Source organism: Numenius arquata, chromosome 2, assembly GCF_964106895.1.
Source record: "Numenius arquata chromosome 2, bNumArq3.hap1.1, whole genome shotgun sequence".
NCBI lineage: Eukaryota > Metazoa > Chordata > Aves > Charadriiformes > Scolopacidae > Numenius > Numenius arquata.
Genome location: NC_133577.1, coordinates 102,922,927 through 102,940,189, shown reverse-complemented (window position 1 = coordinate 102,940,189; position 17,263 = coordinate 102,922,927). Strand labels below are relative to the sequence as shown.

Here is a 17,263-nt window from a genome sequence, read left to right as displayed (position 1 = left end):
GGATTTTCTCAATCTCTTTATCTCCTTAGAGCCTGCAACAGTGGAGCTTTGTGTTTCTCACCTACCCCTTTAGTACCTTTTTTGTGTGGATTAAGGCCCAAACTTGCCCACAGTCTACTTCTAAATTCACATTCAGCTACGCGTTCAGTTGGATAAACTCCACAGAAGGCAGAAAAGAAAGAAAAAGAAAAGAAAAAAGAAAAGAAAAAAAGAGGAAGGCTGGAGCTATTGTCATTAGAGGCCCAAACGTGCCCTGCAGCATGGATGGGCTGGTGTGGGCCTACCACACCACATCTTGCTGCCCACTGAAAGATGTGAAGGAGGCTGAAGGTGGGCAAACAAATGTGCCGTTGGTTTCTTTACCACAAGAGCAGCACAATGTATCCCATGAGGGGCAGCGGGATGGAAAGGATGCCTGCTGGAGAAAGCAGGAGCTACATTTGGCCGAGGGCCAGTGGCTGCTGCAGGGAACAAACCCACTGTGCCATAGCCCTTTCTAGGGGTCATATTCAACCACACAATTTGGGTGCTGTGGCTGTCTCACAACAGCTAAGAGTCTATTACCCTGAAAATGCAGATCCTGGGTCTTTTTTGGGGTTTTTTTTGCACTACAAGGTGTACATTTTATATTGGAGTCATGCTCAGCAGTGCCTACTCGAATTCCAGGCCGTATCTGCTCACATCCTGCTGCATTATGCAAAACATCAACTACCAGAAATATAAATTCCTATTTTTCAGGGTTGACTCCAGAAGGAGATAAATGGAGCATAACACATCTTGTGAGAGCCCTTCAGCAGAGACCCAATTAAGTGAGGATATCTGTCTGCTCCACGCGGGCAGTGAACATCTCACAGCACGGCAGAAAGAACCGGGGGTTCCTCTGCTACTCGTAGCTGTCACCTCTCTCCACTCAGCAGCACATTTGACCCTGTTTGGCCAACCTTCAATTTGAAGGCATCTGCCTGTAGTTTATATACCTTGTCAAATGCACTAGAAACAATGTAAAAGGAAACCAAAAGATAACATGTACAATTCAAACATTAAGATAGCAAGGGTTTAAACACCCCCAACCTCCCATTAAGGATATTCCATCGTAGCTTCCTAATTGAAAAAAATGTTCTGCAATACTTGGCTGCGTATCTCCAGATTCCCACTTTATACAAATTGCTTACTGAAGCCCTGGTGAGCTGCTAGTCCCAGTTATGCCTGAGGGGGAAGAAGCAGCATACTGTATCCTCCAGACAGATGGTGCTCCTGCTACTCTGCTCTCTCACCCTTCTCGTCTGCCCCTACACCATCACACTCGGTAGCTGGGGGGCCTGGACTAACCCAGCATCGCAGCTTTATCAGTTTATTCAACAGAGTTTAACAAATGTTTTCCAAAGTAGACACTCCTTTTATCAAATGTTGGCATCATTCATTGCTACAGGCAACTTCCTGAGCCAGCAAACAAATGTGGAACTTGCACAGGTGAGGAATTAAAAGCACTGGTTCAAGTCAAGTACAGCAAAAGCAAGAGGTCTGCTCTTCCTCCCTACACACACTCCCAAACATCCTTCTACCTCTGCTCCATTGCTGGGAGTCTGCAGGGAGAATAGCAATTACAATAACTTGGGTAAAACTTTTGAGATTTTTCTGAGTGGAGACTTTCAGCTGGTAATGAAAGTCAAGCTTAAACTGAAGTTATGAGGCAGGAAATGAATAATTTACTTTAACACCTGCACCAGTTCCCAACCCGTTGGAATTGCTGGGGCTGTTACCATTAATTCATGGTCGATGCTGTGTCACATCAAAGTGTCAGAGAATGAGAGGGCAAAGTCACTTGAGGAAAAAGGAAACAGATCACAAAATACACTTAGGTTAGTTTTCTTTTTCCATAATGAACAAAAGAATTGAGCACAGACAGAAAAGGTAATCCAGAACACTACAAAAGTAAGTGAATCAAATGCCATAGATTTATATCAGGAAAACAGTTTACAATACTGATACAGTTTGTTGAGTAATTCCTGACTCCCATCTCTTCTTATCTTTTGTGAGATGTTCTGACAGCTATTTGTCCTCCACTCTTTCTGCCATATTCTATGATTTGCTAACTGCCCCCCTCCAAAATCCATTACTTTACTGAAGACAGTCAAACTAGTTGTGAAACAACCATCGACAGAACAGATATCCTCACTGATACAAAGTAGAACCTAAATTACAGAGGCTTTTAGTCTAAACTCTGTCCTCACAAGCCACATGAAGCTTATGAGATCAACCAGATGTTGTCAAAAGTAAGTACTGTTAGATGACAAGTTCTTGGAAGCACAGTTTTAGACAGAACCTAGCTCAACTAAGCAGCAGATATCACTGCAGCAGTTAGCAGCCTCCCGTGGAATAGCTTTGGGAAAATTCTATAGGACATAAGAGGTTCATCACCTTCAAACATAGCAAATGGAAGCTGGGTATTACTGTTCACACTTACACGTAACAACAATGTAGCTGCTTTGCAGGAGTACTCAACATATTCAATAAAATCAAATTCAGTTTTAATCCAGTTCCCCTTTTTTCTGTCTGGGACAAAATTCTTCTACAGCTTAATCATTCCCTTTCTATGGGTGATTTACCATAAAAAAATCCAATCAAATTACAAAATACTATCTATTCTGTGTTTTAACTAATAAAAAAAAAACATGGTAAGGCTGTGCAATTTTTATACCGAGATGATTATCTTTAAACATACCAGCACACTAAGCTGCTAGTACAAAAGAAATTTGATTATTTGCATGACAATTTGTAACTGGAAGTCTAGAAAAATGCCCTATGGATTCACAATGCTCACTCTGAGGTTGTGAGGAGTTCAGACTTTCACCTAGGAGGTGGTAATTTAAAATGTGGCTAAAAAAAAAAAAGTGCCTGCTCCTCTCCTAGGAAGCAATATTTTGGAAGAAATTATCCATTTTTTTTTCCCCAGAAGTGCTTAAGCGCTACGCATCAGCAAGAATTCACACTGTTAATCAGTAAAAGATGAAAAATGCATACTTGCAGCTAGTAAGCACTTTTCCCTAAACAATCACTTTGTCTCTAGTCTACAGTTCTATAGACTTTCAAGACATACAAAATGTCTTCAGAAGGTACATTCAGAAGGTAAGACTGAAAACTAACTCCATCGAATGCCAAAAGCTATGGACTCAGGACAGTTTGTTTTATCAGACTTTTCTGAAATTGTAACTCCTGCTACCCTTTCCTCCAACAGACACTGTATCCCAGGTGCTAAATTGTCTATCTTTATTGCTGTCAGACCACTGTTTTTTTTTTTTTTTTTTTTTTTTAATTTATCATACACTCCTTTACTAACAAGGCCCTCATAAATAATTTATGTAGTTATTTAAATGCATGGCTTGGATCACTGACATAGAAGAACCATTCACAACCAGGACTCAGCACAAGCTTTGCTGCTTTTGATTCCAACCTGAGGAAAGAATTGGTGGTCAAAATTTTGCCTGTTTTTTTTCAACTACATCTGTTGATCCAACAAAAATGTATTACTTCTTTCTCCAAACTCTATCTCTTTACAATCACAGCACTTCTGATACATAAGAAATTAAGGCAGAAAGTACTTCTCTAGCTTCAAGATAGAGGCAGATTACAGTGCAGTTTAGGACCAGATCATGCAGTGACTTTGACTGCAGTGAGTCCTGAATTTATTATTCCTCAGTTCAGGAACTCATTTGTGCAGTGGAGGATGGATTCTGCAGTTCCGTCTGTAAAACAGAGTTAACAGCAGTATGTGTCTTCTTTTTTAAGATGTTCAGGACCAAAAAATAAAGTTACTGTTATAAGCCCTGACAAGGCAAAGTCCAAAGTTTCTCATCCAAAGACTTAAGCATACAAGTGGTCTCAACTTTTAAGTATTTCAGTACTGGGCTGTATTGGGTCAACATCATATTGTAGTTTGGGGTTCTTGTTGGCACCTGCCTTCCCAGTTCCGGTCCTTCACACTCATCCCCTCTAGGCAAGAGACTAGAAAGACAGCATGTTACACAAATGATCAGTTGAGAGAAGTTCCAATGAAAGCTTTTTATAAATGTGGCTATATCCTCTGGGGATGTAAAATATGTTCCTTTGAAGAGGAACTTCACGACTTTCTTCACCGAAAGGGTTGTCAAGCATTGGAACAGGCTGCCCAGGGAAGTGGGTGAGTCACCGTCCCTGGAGGCACTTAAAAGATGGGGTGCTGAGGGACATGGTTTAGTGGTGAACTTGGCAGTGCTTGGTTAACGGTTGGACTCGATGCTCTTAAAGGCCTTTTCCAACCTAAATGATTCTATGATTGCTATAGTGTGAAGGATTGACCACGCAGTCACACTGCTGTGCAGAGTGCACAATCACAGGCCATGTTCCTTCTGTTACGATAATGGACTCGTTAATACTACTGAAATCAGAGCATCTGCCTGGGAAATACAGTACTACCAGAGATAGCAATGCAGGTGTGAATTTGGTTCTAAATAATATAAGATAGAGACTTGACAATAAGAATACATGTTTTATCAAGCTCTCCTAGGTGATCTCTCAAACACACAGTGTGCATCTTCAGTTGTAGCTTCTTCCAATTTAAATAAGAATTATACTTCCCTGCTGAGCGCTCACAGAAACTAACTATTGCTGTAGGCAGAGGAAGCAAGTGAAACAGATTCTGATTTGAAAAAAAAGTTGTGCTGACAGATCACAAGAAGCAGCTGCTTATACACTTTACTGGCAATAAAACAAAACAGCATAGTACACCGGGACTGGTGACACTTGAGATGCACTACAGGCTCTAAAAACTTGCCAAGTGCATTATTTATTTGACAATTATATACATCATTAGGATAAGCTGCTCTTATTAGACTAAGAAAATTACATTTTGTTTTGTGCCTACAGTTTCCTCAAAGATTGGCTGATGAGCTCTAGATTGTGCTTGTAGCTGCTAAATAGGAAAAATATTTATAAAGAATGGTGGTATCAGAAACTTCACATCTCTGTACAGACCTGCAATCTTATCAGTGTATCAATAGCTTGTCTCCTAACTTCTATATTCAGCTCCTCTCCTTACTGATCACCGTATTCAGTTCTCCCACTTCAAACCGTACCCACTTGCCTCTTGACTACAGAAGAAAAAACAGCTTCCAATTCTGTAATCATTATTATGTCCTCACCAGTGTTACCTCACAAAGACTGCTTTTTCTTTAATATTATCAGACGCCTGCTGGAGAAGCCCTTCAGGAAACAGCTTAGCTGTAAGGTGCATAGGAATACAACAAATATGTCAGGATAAGACATCCAGTCTGGAGAACGCTCAGCACATTTGAAGGCAGCTGTCACACCATCCAATGTACGTGTGTTTACTGACTACTTTGTGCACTTTTCCCTTTCATCCAGTGAATGTGAAAATTCAGACATAGTTCACGAATGTCACAAACAGAGTCCCACTGGCTAGATAGACAGATTAGCATGTCAAAGACGAGCCACTAAGTAAAGAAGGATGATGGCATTAGAGACCCACTTTTGGGATAGAGAAGAGAGGAAAACAATGGGGCAGTGACATGCTATCATTCAAGAGATGTCGCTTACCTAGAGATGAAACTGAGATAACTCAACTTCATCTGGTACAGGCTGAGCACCCAACTGGGCATTCCCAACTTTTTACTAGATACTTAGATAAGATGATACCACAAAACTCTGTGAACAAGAATGAAGTAGGAAAAGGAATCAGTAGTGTATTCCTGAATCTTTTTAGCTGAGTTCAAGGCACAGGCATGGATCAACATATTCTGGAGAGGAATATACAGCTATGGAAACAGTGGACAAAATAGGGAGCATTTAAGAATATCTTCATATGGCTGAGGAAACAAAGGCACCAATGAGCACCCTGACAAAGAAGAGAAAGAGCATTTTAGGACATCAGCTTGTCAGCTAAGCGGGGAGACTTTAAACAGAGTTTGAAAGGACAGCAACAAAAAACCCTGAGAGAAATAAGAGTTGTGGCCGACTGGAAAACCAGGAAGCTGGGAAGAAAATGGTGGTGGTAGGAGGGAAAGGATGTAAGAACGAAAACAAGCTGGACAGTCTGCTGAACCACAGATCCTAGGCAGACTGAATGAATACAAAGACCAAACTACAACTTAGCTGGCATTATAATGAATTGGCAGAAGTCTTATGATTGCAATATGAGTGTTATAAATTTACTGTGAAGCCTCTGAGGTGCATTCTCCTGACTCTTGTTTTGTATGGCAAGTTGCCTCTTAGGAATAGCGAAAATGTTTTTTTCCTGTACCTTATCCTAGATTCCAGCCTAGTCTGCAGAGCTCAGGTTCAAAGTGAACAGTGGGAATGACTAAGTGGGATGGCTGTAAGGGACTGTTCCCCTAGCTGTCTGTCCCACTCTTAGGTTCTTCCTCTCTTCCCTATCGTCCTTCTTGAGTTGGCTCAGTGGCTTAGGCAATACAGGCTACACTTGAACAGGCTGTAAGCAACGAGAGGTCAGATGACTCGCGCTTTGAAGGATACTGTGATACTGATGTAGAAGACATTCTAACAGCTTGTTCAGGAAGCTGAGTCAATTAAAAAATGGAGGAAGAGTTTCACAATATAATGAAAACTAAGTAAGTGTGCAAAGATGTACAAAAAGAAAAAGGGTTGAAATCACAGTAGACATGTACCACAGGGAGCCAAGCTGAAACAGGAGATAGGTGAAGTTTTTGTGAGCTAAAACAACCAAAGTAAGATGGAGACAGGCTAACACAGTAAAATGGAAAAGCAAAAAACAACCTACCCACGCTCCCAAATACATTAGAAATAAACGGCAAAGAAAAGCAGAGATCCATTACTTACTGTAGGAAGAGACCAAACACTAATAAAAGAGGAATGCCTGCAATCTTCAGGGCTCTACCCTTTCCAAGAAAAGTTAGTTATATCAAAACCATTAATGAAATGCATTTAAAACAAAAGAAACAATGAATTAAGACAGAAAAGGGCAAGAAAGGTTTGAAAGTTGGAAATCATACATATTCAAATCCGACAAAAAAAGAGTCACTATGGAATTAGATAAAATGACTTCTGACCAATAGTGTGACAACTCTTCAAAAGCCCATGGAGGATGGGCAAGGTTCCAGAGTGCTTGAGAAAAGCAATTAAATAGTGAACATAGGGAAAGAAGGACCTATAGAATTTCAGATGTAGGTATTAAAATGTTAACATTAAAAGCTATACTGTAAGCACTTCAGATGCTTTATTATGTTAAATTAGGCTAGCATCTTGACCCCTTCCAGTGCACAGCTTCAACTTCTTGAACCTTGTCTCAGCTTAAGCTTGTGACAAACTGGGGATCATACAAACAGTTCATCCTGGTATAGCTGAGTATCCTAAAAAATCCCTATGTCCCTTTTCTAGTTTTGGTGAAGATTGCGATTCAGAGACTATTTACTGGGAGGAACAGTAGTAGCTTCTTCACGTAAAACTACCAGTCACAGGAGAATACCAGACAGAAGAATAGCTGTAAACATGACAGCAAGACAAGGAAGTGGTAGGAAGTTTGTACCCTCAAAAAACAGGTTTGAGGTTTTACCTTTTCTAGAACAATCTTAAAGATAAGCCCAAGTGGCTTATGCTGACACTGCCTCTCCCAGTATCTTGAGTTTTGCTGCCAGGACTTCCCTGCCTGCTTCCAATGCTTCACAACTACGAATTCTTTGTCAAGACTGTGTTTTTCCGAAAGACCGTATCTGTTTTGTATTACATACCCTTGTCAGCTATTTCAGCAAGCCGTGCTCTCTAACCTAGTTCAGGCTCATTCCTTGGCCTCTCTCAATACATCACAGTCACCATAATGTCTCTGCACGACACGCACCTTGGCTGGCTCCCCTGCTGCAATACAGCCTGAAATATTCCTAAACTGGAGTTTCAAAACTGCAAAATGAAATGCTTCAGCTAGCACATTTTAAATACAACATTTGTCCTTGTTTGGGCTTGCTGTTGGAGACAGCAGTTAGGATTCAAAGGCTGCAGAAAAATCACCAAAGTTGTATAGTTCTGGTCTTTATTCCGCGCAACTCACATGAGCCCATTTGCCAGCTCACTCTTAATTGCTGGACTTGTCTGGAGGTAAAACACTTTGCAAAGCAAAATAACTATTTAACTTGCAAGTCAACACTCAGATTGCAGCAAAAGGAAAAAAAAAAAAACTAAACGGACTTTATTGCTGTAACTAAAGCAGTGACTCCATCAGCCCCAGCTACAGCTGCAGCTTGATTTCACAAAATCCTTCTGTAAAAACTGAAGATACAATTCTGACATTTAAAACAGTGTTAATAGCAAAGGCTATTTCACACCAAAATAAGAATGCCTAACCCTTTCTAACTTAATTACTCTGTAAACAAAACTAGCACTTGTGCTGGGCTAAATCCTGTACTCTTTTCTGAATTTGAGGAAACATCTATTTGCAGAGATGAAACAGCTCACCTGCCAACAGATTCTGCACTGCCTTGACACTGGCAGTGGAGAGAAGGCCTAGCTGGAATAGGACTGCATAGCACAAAGTACCACAAAACCAGAAACAAATGCCATTTAAAAAAGAGAAAGTACAGTCCAATGTGTAGCAGCCAGGAGGTACTATTACAATAGTTCTATAGAAACATTAGCTGCGTGTTCAATCGTGACCCTCTTTCCTTCCACAAAGCCACAAACAACATGATATATGCTTGGGAAACGAACATCATTATGATGCTGCATGCCCAGATGCAATGTTCAAGATGTCTTCTGTAACCTCAAAGGCATTATAGGAAACTGGAAAAGGTCCAAAGAAGTGCAACAATGACATACAGTGAAGAACCATTGAATAGACAGCATTCTAACCTCCAATCACTAAATCATGGGAGATTGCAAAGGACCTTTTGCAATCAATGAGCCCAATCTTCCTGCTCAAGAAGGGTCACAGAGCTGGCTGGGTACAGTTGTGTTTTGAATATCTCCACATAGGGAGACTCTACAGCCTCTCCAGACAACCTGTTCTAGTGTCTGACCACCCTCACCGCAAGAGTGCTTTCTTGTTTTCAGATGGAATTTCCCAATTTTTGATTTGTGTCCTTTGCCTCTTGTCCTGTTAGTGGGCATTACTGAGGAGAGTCTGGCTACCTCTTCCTTATTCCTATGAAGTATTTATACACATTGATAAGATGCTACCTGAGCCTTGTCTTCCAGGCTTAACAGCTGCAGCTCTCTCAGCCTTTCCTTGTATGAAGAATGTTCCAGTCCTTTGATGAACTTTGTGACCCTGCACTGGACTTGCTCAAGTAAATCCATATCTTACTTGTACTGGAGAGCCCTGCACTGGGGCCAGCACTCCAGATGTGGTCTCACTAGTGCTGAGTAGAAGGGAAAGATTATCTCCCTTAACATGGCAACACTCTTCCTAATGCAGCCCAGGATGCTGTTGGCCTCCGTTGCTGTGAGCATGCACTGCAGCATATGACCAATGAAAGACATAATGGCAGGAGGGCTGGAACTAGATGATATTTAAGGTCCCTTCCATTCAATGATTCTATGATAAAGTAAGGTAGACAAACCAGGAGACAAATCATGAGTGGTTTGGATAAGATAAAGGCCAAATTGTTCACCACCTCTTCTAATACGAAAGTCAGGTGTGAAGTGACAGGTTCAAAACGGCCACCTAGATGGTCCTCTACCAGTGTGCAGTTAAGCTGTGCAACTCACTGCTGCAGGAACCTGGAGGTTTGTGTGGGTTCAGAGTTAGGAAGTTCATGAAAGAAAAATCTACTGTGTTAATAAACACAGATAAAATGTTGCTCAATTAAGAAATTCTTGAGCTGCCAATTGCTGAAGACTAGGAAAATATTTTGAGAAAGAATCACCACCAGATCAGAAGAGGGCAAATACCATAGCTGATCTAGACAAACCTTTTTACTGATCCAGGATGGCTTTTCTTACAGTGAATTGTGAGAGAAGCATGCTAGGGATGAGTGCATCAGCTATATTTGTCTCAGTCCATGCCAATCCAAGGAACCTACACAGGAATGAAGATTTCAGCTGAGGCAACTCCAATTCCATGTGAAATCCTCAGTGGCAGAACTATCACAATTCTCCTTTGCAGGAGCTGGGATCCTACGGAGAGCTGTGTAAGACTTGTACGTACTGCACAGGTTCTGGGGATTCACTAATTGTGGGCCTCAATTTGCAGAACATTACTTTAGCCAATAAACTGAAACGGCACTCACAGGGTAGTTGAACGAAATGGATTTTACCTGCCAATCCCAATTTTCCTGGGGACTAGAATTTGGGTTTTGTAAGCATCTCCTTCATTCTGAATGCTTATGATTTAAGGTGTCTTTAATTGCGTGCGGTGTTTGGACGGATTTGTAATAGAAACATTAGGTTGGCACCTTACCGACCAGATGAGGTGCCAGAAGAAACAGGATAACAAAGGGTTAAAAGGCCTGTATTGACAATTCCCAGGACAGAGCTGCCAGCAGTAAACTAAGAAACATCTGTATGTCAAGAAGAAAAGGCCTGCACTCTAACACCTCACTATATACAGATGCCTTGTCAGCAGAAGACCCTGCACCCCAACACGAGGAGACTGACAACAAGGCTGCTATGTATCCCGCAACATTTGTTTTTTAGTTAGCCCAACAGCGTGTATTTCAAACAAGAAAACAAACCAAAACAAAAAACCACCAGTGGTCAGCAACATGGACTAAGACTCATGGAAGCTGATGTCAGCAAAAGCTTAACATGAAGGACCACCCATCCAGAACTGACAACTCTGAAAAGATATGAAAGGTCTGTCCAAAGAACTAGGTTGCCATCACCAAGCAAGAAGAACCAGAGAAGTTCATGAGGACTCAACAGCTGGCATTTCTTGTCCTTCGCATCTCACAGAACCAGTGCTGGCCAGACTTCCTCCACTCATGCACCGCGGTTCTTGCGATTATGTGTGTGAATTAACGAAATCTGGGACTGTGAATGCACAAAAACAACTTGCTTGAAGATTTTGTAAATAAGTATCACCTTCTCTTTTCACAGTATCGCACACTGAGTTCTGCTAATTTCCCTACATGTATATGATTTCACAATGTGTCAATGTACTGCAGATGCTTGCAAGAAGAAGAATGTTCAGCACACTCAGCCTTTTTCAGAGCTCTGGGTGTTTTTTCCACTCATGTGGAACACTGATATACAACCCGCAAATTTAATCCAAAGAAAAATCTATAAACAAGGAGTTTGTGTATGCTTGTGCAGCAGCCACGGAAATGAGCTTAAAAAAAAAATATTAAAAAAACCAGAATTTTGTAGTCTAGCAAAAAATGCTTTCACTTTAAAATGCCCACTAAGTTACCATATATTACACAACCGAACTGTTTACCTCAAAAAATGAAACAACAGTAATTTCTTACCAGTCTCTTTTGCTGAAGTTGTTCTCTAAGTAGTCTGTCTTCTGGTAAAACATCACATAGAAGAAAATAATTGTCCTGTTCTTCTGTTAAGAGATTGTGTGGGTAAGGAATGGGAAGTTGCAGCTGCTTTGAATATTTCTGGCACATAATTTGCTAAACCTTTGGCATGCATTAAGAGTGTGATAATGTGGTTTTTAATCTACAAAAGTAAGTTATTTTAATTTCATGATTTAATGAAACATGCTTAAATATTTGTATATACATATTTATAAGACCTTTACATCATTTATATTGCAGTACAAAGAGAAGGTTTTCCCCACTACCAGCTTTATTCTTTTTTATGACGGTTCTTCTGGAGACATAAAGAAATTTTATTATTTATTTTCATTTATACTGGTCACAGCATAAAGTCAGTATGAAAGAAACATGAAACCACCTTTAATTTTATCTCGCATGTGGGATTATCAGTTATTTCCCAAAGCAACTGTCAGTTTTCAGTAGTTATCATCTCTTGGTATACCCTCCCCTTACCCTGACCGATCACATCACCTTTTACCATCAGATCTTGTTCCATCTGTAGTTATGCACCACAACTGTTTAGTAACACACATTGAGACTTGCGTAACTTACATTCTACTTATGTGTTTTACCCACATTTTATGTTTACTATCCTTTTTACTATTTATGTTCATATCCAATCTAATAATAAAACAAATCTTATTCAAATGAATTACCTTAAAATTACTCAGCATATAAGAAAATATAAAACCACTTACAAAAATATTTTGCATCTGCAAGTAAGTCATTTATTAATCAAAGTGTTATGTGGCTGGTGAACTGAAGTGACCATAGACTTACTAGTCTTTTACAATTTCAAACTTGCTAGATTTCAGCCTTTCCCATCTTTACATACAGAAGCCTATGTGAAGTAAGACAACCTCCCTGATTTCTGAGCTATCATATCTGAAGGATCTAGCCATTAAAATTAACAAATGGCTTATAATTTTGGCAAGCTCTAGCATTCAGGTGCTTGATTTGCAACTTCAAAACTGAATGGTAAGTGTTAAAATTTCAGAAGCAAAACCATACATACGTAAGAGAAATGTAATTATGGTCCTTGGAGTGATTTTCATGTTTTCTAGGACTATCTTTCTTAAAATTAGTTTGAATAATTAATTTTCCTCCATTTTGTACTCAGTTTCACCTTCCACCCACCTCTGACACTGGCTACACGCATTTCTTCCTCTCTTGTAAGCTCTCTATGGAGAATTAAAGATATAGGAAAGCTCTAATGTTCTCATATCTCCTTTCAGGTAAACTACATCCTTCTGTTAGAAAAGGGGAAGGCAAAGAAATGCATCAGCTCCTTCTGAGAAAAACACTTCCTTTGCACAGTCATCGCTGTTCTTAGGATGGAATGTCCCACTGTGCCAACGCAGCAGAACCATGAAATGTGGTCTTTGGTCTTCTGTTGGAGCCCAGGAAATGTCAGCCTTTGTACCCCCACCATGAAGATATTGTCTCCTAATACTGTTGGGGCAGTAGGCACCGTGGCAGGGGAAAGGAAGGGCAATTGTGGGCCTGCTGCCCAGGAGGAGTTAGCGGCACCTGTGGGGACGGTGGACAGGGTGAAGTGGGGAAAGACAGCTCACTGGGAAGGTTTCTCCACACTTCTGGAAGGACAATTGTGGGCCTGCTGCCCAGGAGGAGTTAGCGGCACCTGTGGGGACGGTGGACAGGGTGAAGTGGGGAAAGACAGCTCACTGGGAAGGTTTCTCCACACTTCTGGAAGGACTGTCACCAATTGTTTATGCAGTGGGTGCTTCTAGGACTTGGTTTACAACAGGCCCCAGCTCGGCAGTGCATTTAAGCACTTATTGAGCTCATCCTCACTCAGCACAGTGCTGAAGCACATGTTGCAACCCTTGGAAAAGGCAAGTTTAAACATGTGGTTAAGAGTTAAATATTACTCCTGTGGTTTTCTGACCTAGTGTCAGATTACTTCACATTTGACTGATCAAAGCAGCAGTATCTGCCAGAAATTATCATGTGATCTGGCCACGAGAGAGTAAATGAGCAGCATACTTACCTAGCGGAGCTTCTGAATTTGTTCTTATCACACTACAAAAGTCTGTGATGGGCTGCTCTGCAAATCTCTTCTTCCAGTACAAGATGTATCTTTAAAAATAAGGGGGAGAGGATTAGTGAAAAAGGAAAAATAAAAAAAAAGTTTAATAAACAGTTGATCAGCTCTTGCTTCTTCTATCCTCTAAAATCTTGAGTGCTTTATGTTGTTTTTTTAATTTCTGTCTCAGTTTTTTCTTCCTTTAATCTAGTTTTCCAATTCATTAAATGCATTCAGCTTCATTAAAACTGGGTTTAACTATCCTGTCAAAGTGAAGAACTCAATAAGACAAATTTGCATTAAGCTTTACATAAATACTGTGACCTAGTCGCATCTTCAGACAGAAGTGCCACTCGGATGCATCTTTACTGAAAAGGTATACTACAGAGTACTCTCAAATTCCCAAAATATTGTGCTCTGTGTTCTGTAAGACACAGGCAGGAATGTGAAACTAGGTAAAAACACCAACTTGCCAGAAGTGAAGTTTTGGCAGGTCTCCTGTGGAGTTACAGTGAAAGCTGCAGCTTGGCAGACAACTATAGAGACAGAAAAATAAAGTCCCCAAACAGCTGGGGGTGGGAAAGCAGACAGAATAAGAAAAGTCCTAAACATATCTTCAGTGTTTAACTCATCAACTACAGTTGTTTAAAAACATTCTTGTACTATCATTGTATTATAGCAGCATTAACAGACCCCAACTGGGTTTAGGTTCCCACTGAACTACAAACTACTGTCTAACCAAGAAGAAATCATCATCTCCAATTATATGATGAAGGGAACCAAGCAGTCCTTGTGCTAATTATTCAGAATCTTACTATAAAAAAAAATCTGAAAATACTTAAGTGCATGTTTATATTTATACTTATAACTCATATGCATGATATATATCATGTGACAGTCGCTAAGGTAAAGGCTAACTATTCAATGACAGCCTCCTAGTGACACGCCATCAAATTAGGAAAAGAATCATAAAAAAACCAGATATCATTACTATGAGGACATTTCGAAATAGTTGTAGCTTTTAATACGTGTGCAATCTAGAAGTTTAATCACCACAGCTATCACATCCAATGGTGGTTTGCATTACCTCTTTACCATCTGTCTTACTATACAAGGACTTCGACTGCAGCAGCCAAGGAATCAGCATGTATTTGTTTCTTCTAACTCTGACACGGAGAGGATTAACCTCCAGTACAGCAGACAGCTAAGCGCAGTGAAGCCAGCATGCGTGGCTGAAGCTCATTCAGAGGCATCATTAAATGTCAGTAAGTGAGAGGTAAGCACTTTGTTGTCCCCCTGCCTACTCCACTGTTCATAATGCACAATGAAACAGTCTTGCTGCTACATAAAACAGCAAGTGTTCCAGAATAAGTCATCCTCCAGCTCTTAGGACATAAATGTGCAAATGAAGGGATTTCAAGATGTCATTTAGTCTGTTCCCTGCACTGAAATAAATGAACACTGTTCAGACAAACTCACCTAACCATAACCATCTGTGCCATGAACCTTCTGTTCAAGGATTTCATATCCTAAGACTTAACCCAAATAATCAATGAACAAATAAAGTCAATGCCCTGTCATACTTCCAGGGAGAGAGAGTGATCAGTGTCCATGGGCGATCATGTCCAGTCATGCAGCAGAAGCTTATTCCCTTTATCTCTTCCTTCTGCCCTAATGCCAGCTTATCTTTATTCTTCCAAGTTAAAAAAAACAAAACCAACATCTTCCATTAGCATTGCTCTTCTCTTGCTTCTCCACTTCTTATAGTTCTGTCAAGAAATGTATTCCTAAGACTGGTTGTAACTCATTGCTAAGTATAAAAAACCCCTACACTTTCATAGCTGTTTTCCCGTATTTTCCACACTTCAGCTTAACACCTCAGATTATATTTCCTTTTTTGTGTGCATAGTATTAATTTTACTGATATTCAGTACAGCAAATAAGAGAAGGCACACTTCAGAGTAACAACTCTATCATTTCACATCCTGGGGCCACTTTCAGTAAGATTTGGCTACCCTCCAAATGCATTAGCAGCAAAAAGAATCTAAATGGACGTTTTCTTGAAAAGGTGATTTTGAAATATATTTCTATTAACACAGAATAATCTCCCAAAGCATACTTAAACTGGCAGTCCATGACTGAGCAGCTCCGATCCCTTTATTTATCTGAAGAAACTAGCATTATCTCCAAAGAACATTGCATTCTTGTTCTGCTTGCTTTCAGCATAAACCCAAACAAAAACAAGTATCAGTTTTCCATTTTAAGCAACATTAAGCTCATACATCTGAATAAGGATTTATATGGCTTACACTTCTCTTCCTAAATTTCATCTTAATATTTTATTTTTTTTTGCAACTTGATAGACACAAGTTATTGGCTTTGGCTGAGTAACTAATCACAGAATACCTACCAGAAAACTTGTTTTGAGTTGAGGAATTACCCAGCTAACATTTGAACGCTGCAACAGAACTATCTACAAACTGGCAGGTATCGTCTAACCTACTGCCTGGCCCATACGTTGCTGTGTGTGAAAGCAAAATGCCAAGCAAGCGCCTCGTCTCTGAAGCTACAAGCCAGCTGGGGCCATGCCAGCTACTGGAGGAAGCTGAGAGAGAGAAAGCCAAACGTGACCCTGCTGAGATGATCAATGACACAGCTGTAGGAGTCACAGTTGTATGTAGATCACAGTACTGTAAAGTACAGTTAAGGATTAAATCTGATTTCTGTGGGGAAATACTGGCATCCTTAAAATAGGGCAAATTAATTTCATCCCAGAATGCGAGAGATCCTGTAACTGAGCAGCTTTTGTCTACAATACACAGCTTTAGGACATTGTACAGTGGCAGAAATAGTCTTGTCCTATAAGAATAAAACCCAAAATTGGGAGAGCTGATTATGTAGAATGTGCTTTATAAAATAAACAGCTTTCTAGTTTTTATGCAACTTGTTGATTAGTGACAGGACCTGAGAAGTCCCTAGGAGAGGTCTAAGTGTCTAAAACAGGAATTACCCTGTATTCTACTATCAAGTCCCCTGATTCCAGGAACATCCGGAGGTTGGGGAGTAGGAGGGGAATGGGAAAACAACCCTGCAACCCAGCAACAAAAAAGCTTATCACAAAAGTAATAAAAATCCTCCCACAGCACCCCACTGCTTTTTAAAGCATTTTAAAAAGACGAACTCTAGTTTTCTGAAGCTTTCCGTAACATCAGCACACACGCGCACTCATTTCAAACAATATAACCCTTACCTTCTAAAATCTGCAACCAGTCTCATGTCTGCTATGACGAGCTTGTGCTCAATAATCATGTGCTTCAGGAGCTGGTTTTGTTCTGCTAGGAGATAGCATTCTTTGCAGAAAATACAGGGCACATAGGGAGAACTTTCTACAGCAGCAGCACCACCTGGACTTTCTGGCAGAGATAGAGGCTCCAAAATACACTCTGTATCTAAAATAAATAAAAAGAATAATTAATTTTGACTAAGTGAATAAATCTACATCATTTGGAGTACTTTTAGGCAGCACATGTAAAACCTATTTTGTTGTGTCCCCTCTTTGTTGCATGGATCAGTCTAGCAACAAGGTGCTTGGAAGCGAGTTGACTGCATTATTTCCAAGAAGGACAGTAGGAAGTTAGCAGAGAACAGTTCTCAAACATCTGCTGCTCCAACTGAAATTCCTAGCTGACTCCCAGTCTACCTGTTGATA

At 40.3% G+C, this 17,263-nt stretch overlaps 1 protein-coding gene across 1 annotated transcript in view; it reads right to left on the bottom strand.

The window, feature by feature from the left end:
• ZNF277 (zinc finger protein 277) overlaps nt 1-17,263 on the bottom strand; it is a 55,800-nt gene that overhangs the window by 18,075 nt on the left and 20,462 nt on the right. The window contains exons 2-4 of the mRNA XM_074168801.1: nt 16,805-17,003; nt 13,519-13,607; nt 11,430-11,512 (exon numbers count right to left, since the gene is read on the bottom strand). Coding sequence (XP_074024902.1) covers nt 11,430-11,512; nt 13,519-13,607; nt 16,805-17,003 — 371 coding nt within the window. The remainder of the gene's footprint in view (nt 1-11,429; nt 11,513-13,518; nt 13,608-16,804; nt 17,004-17,263) is intronic.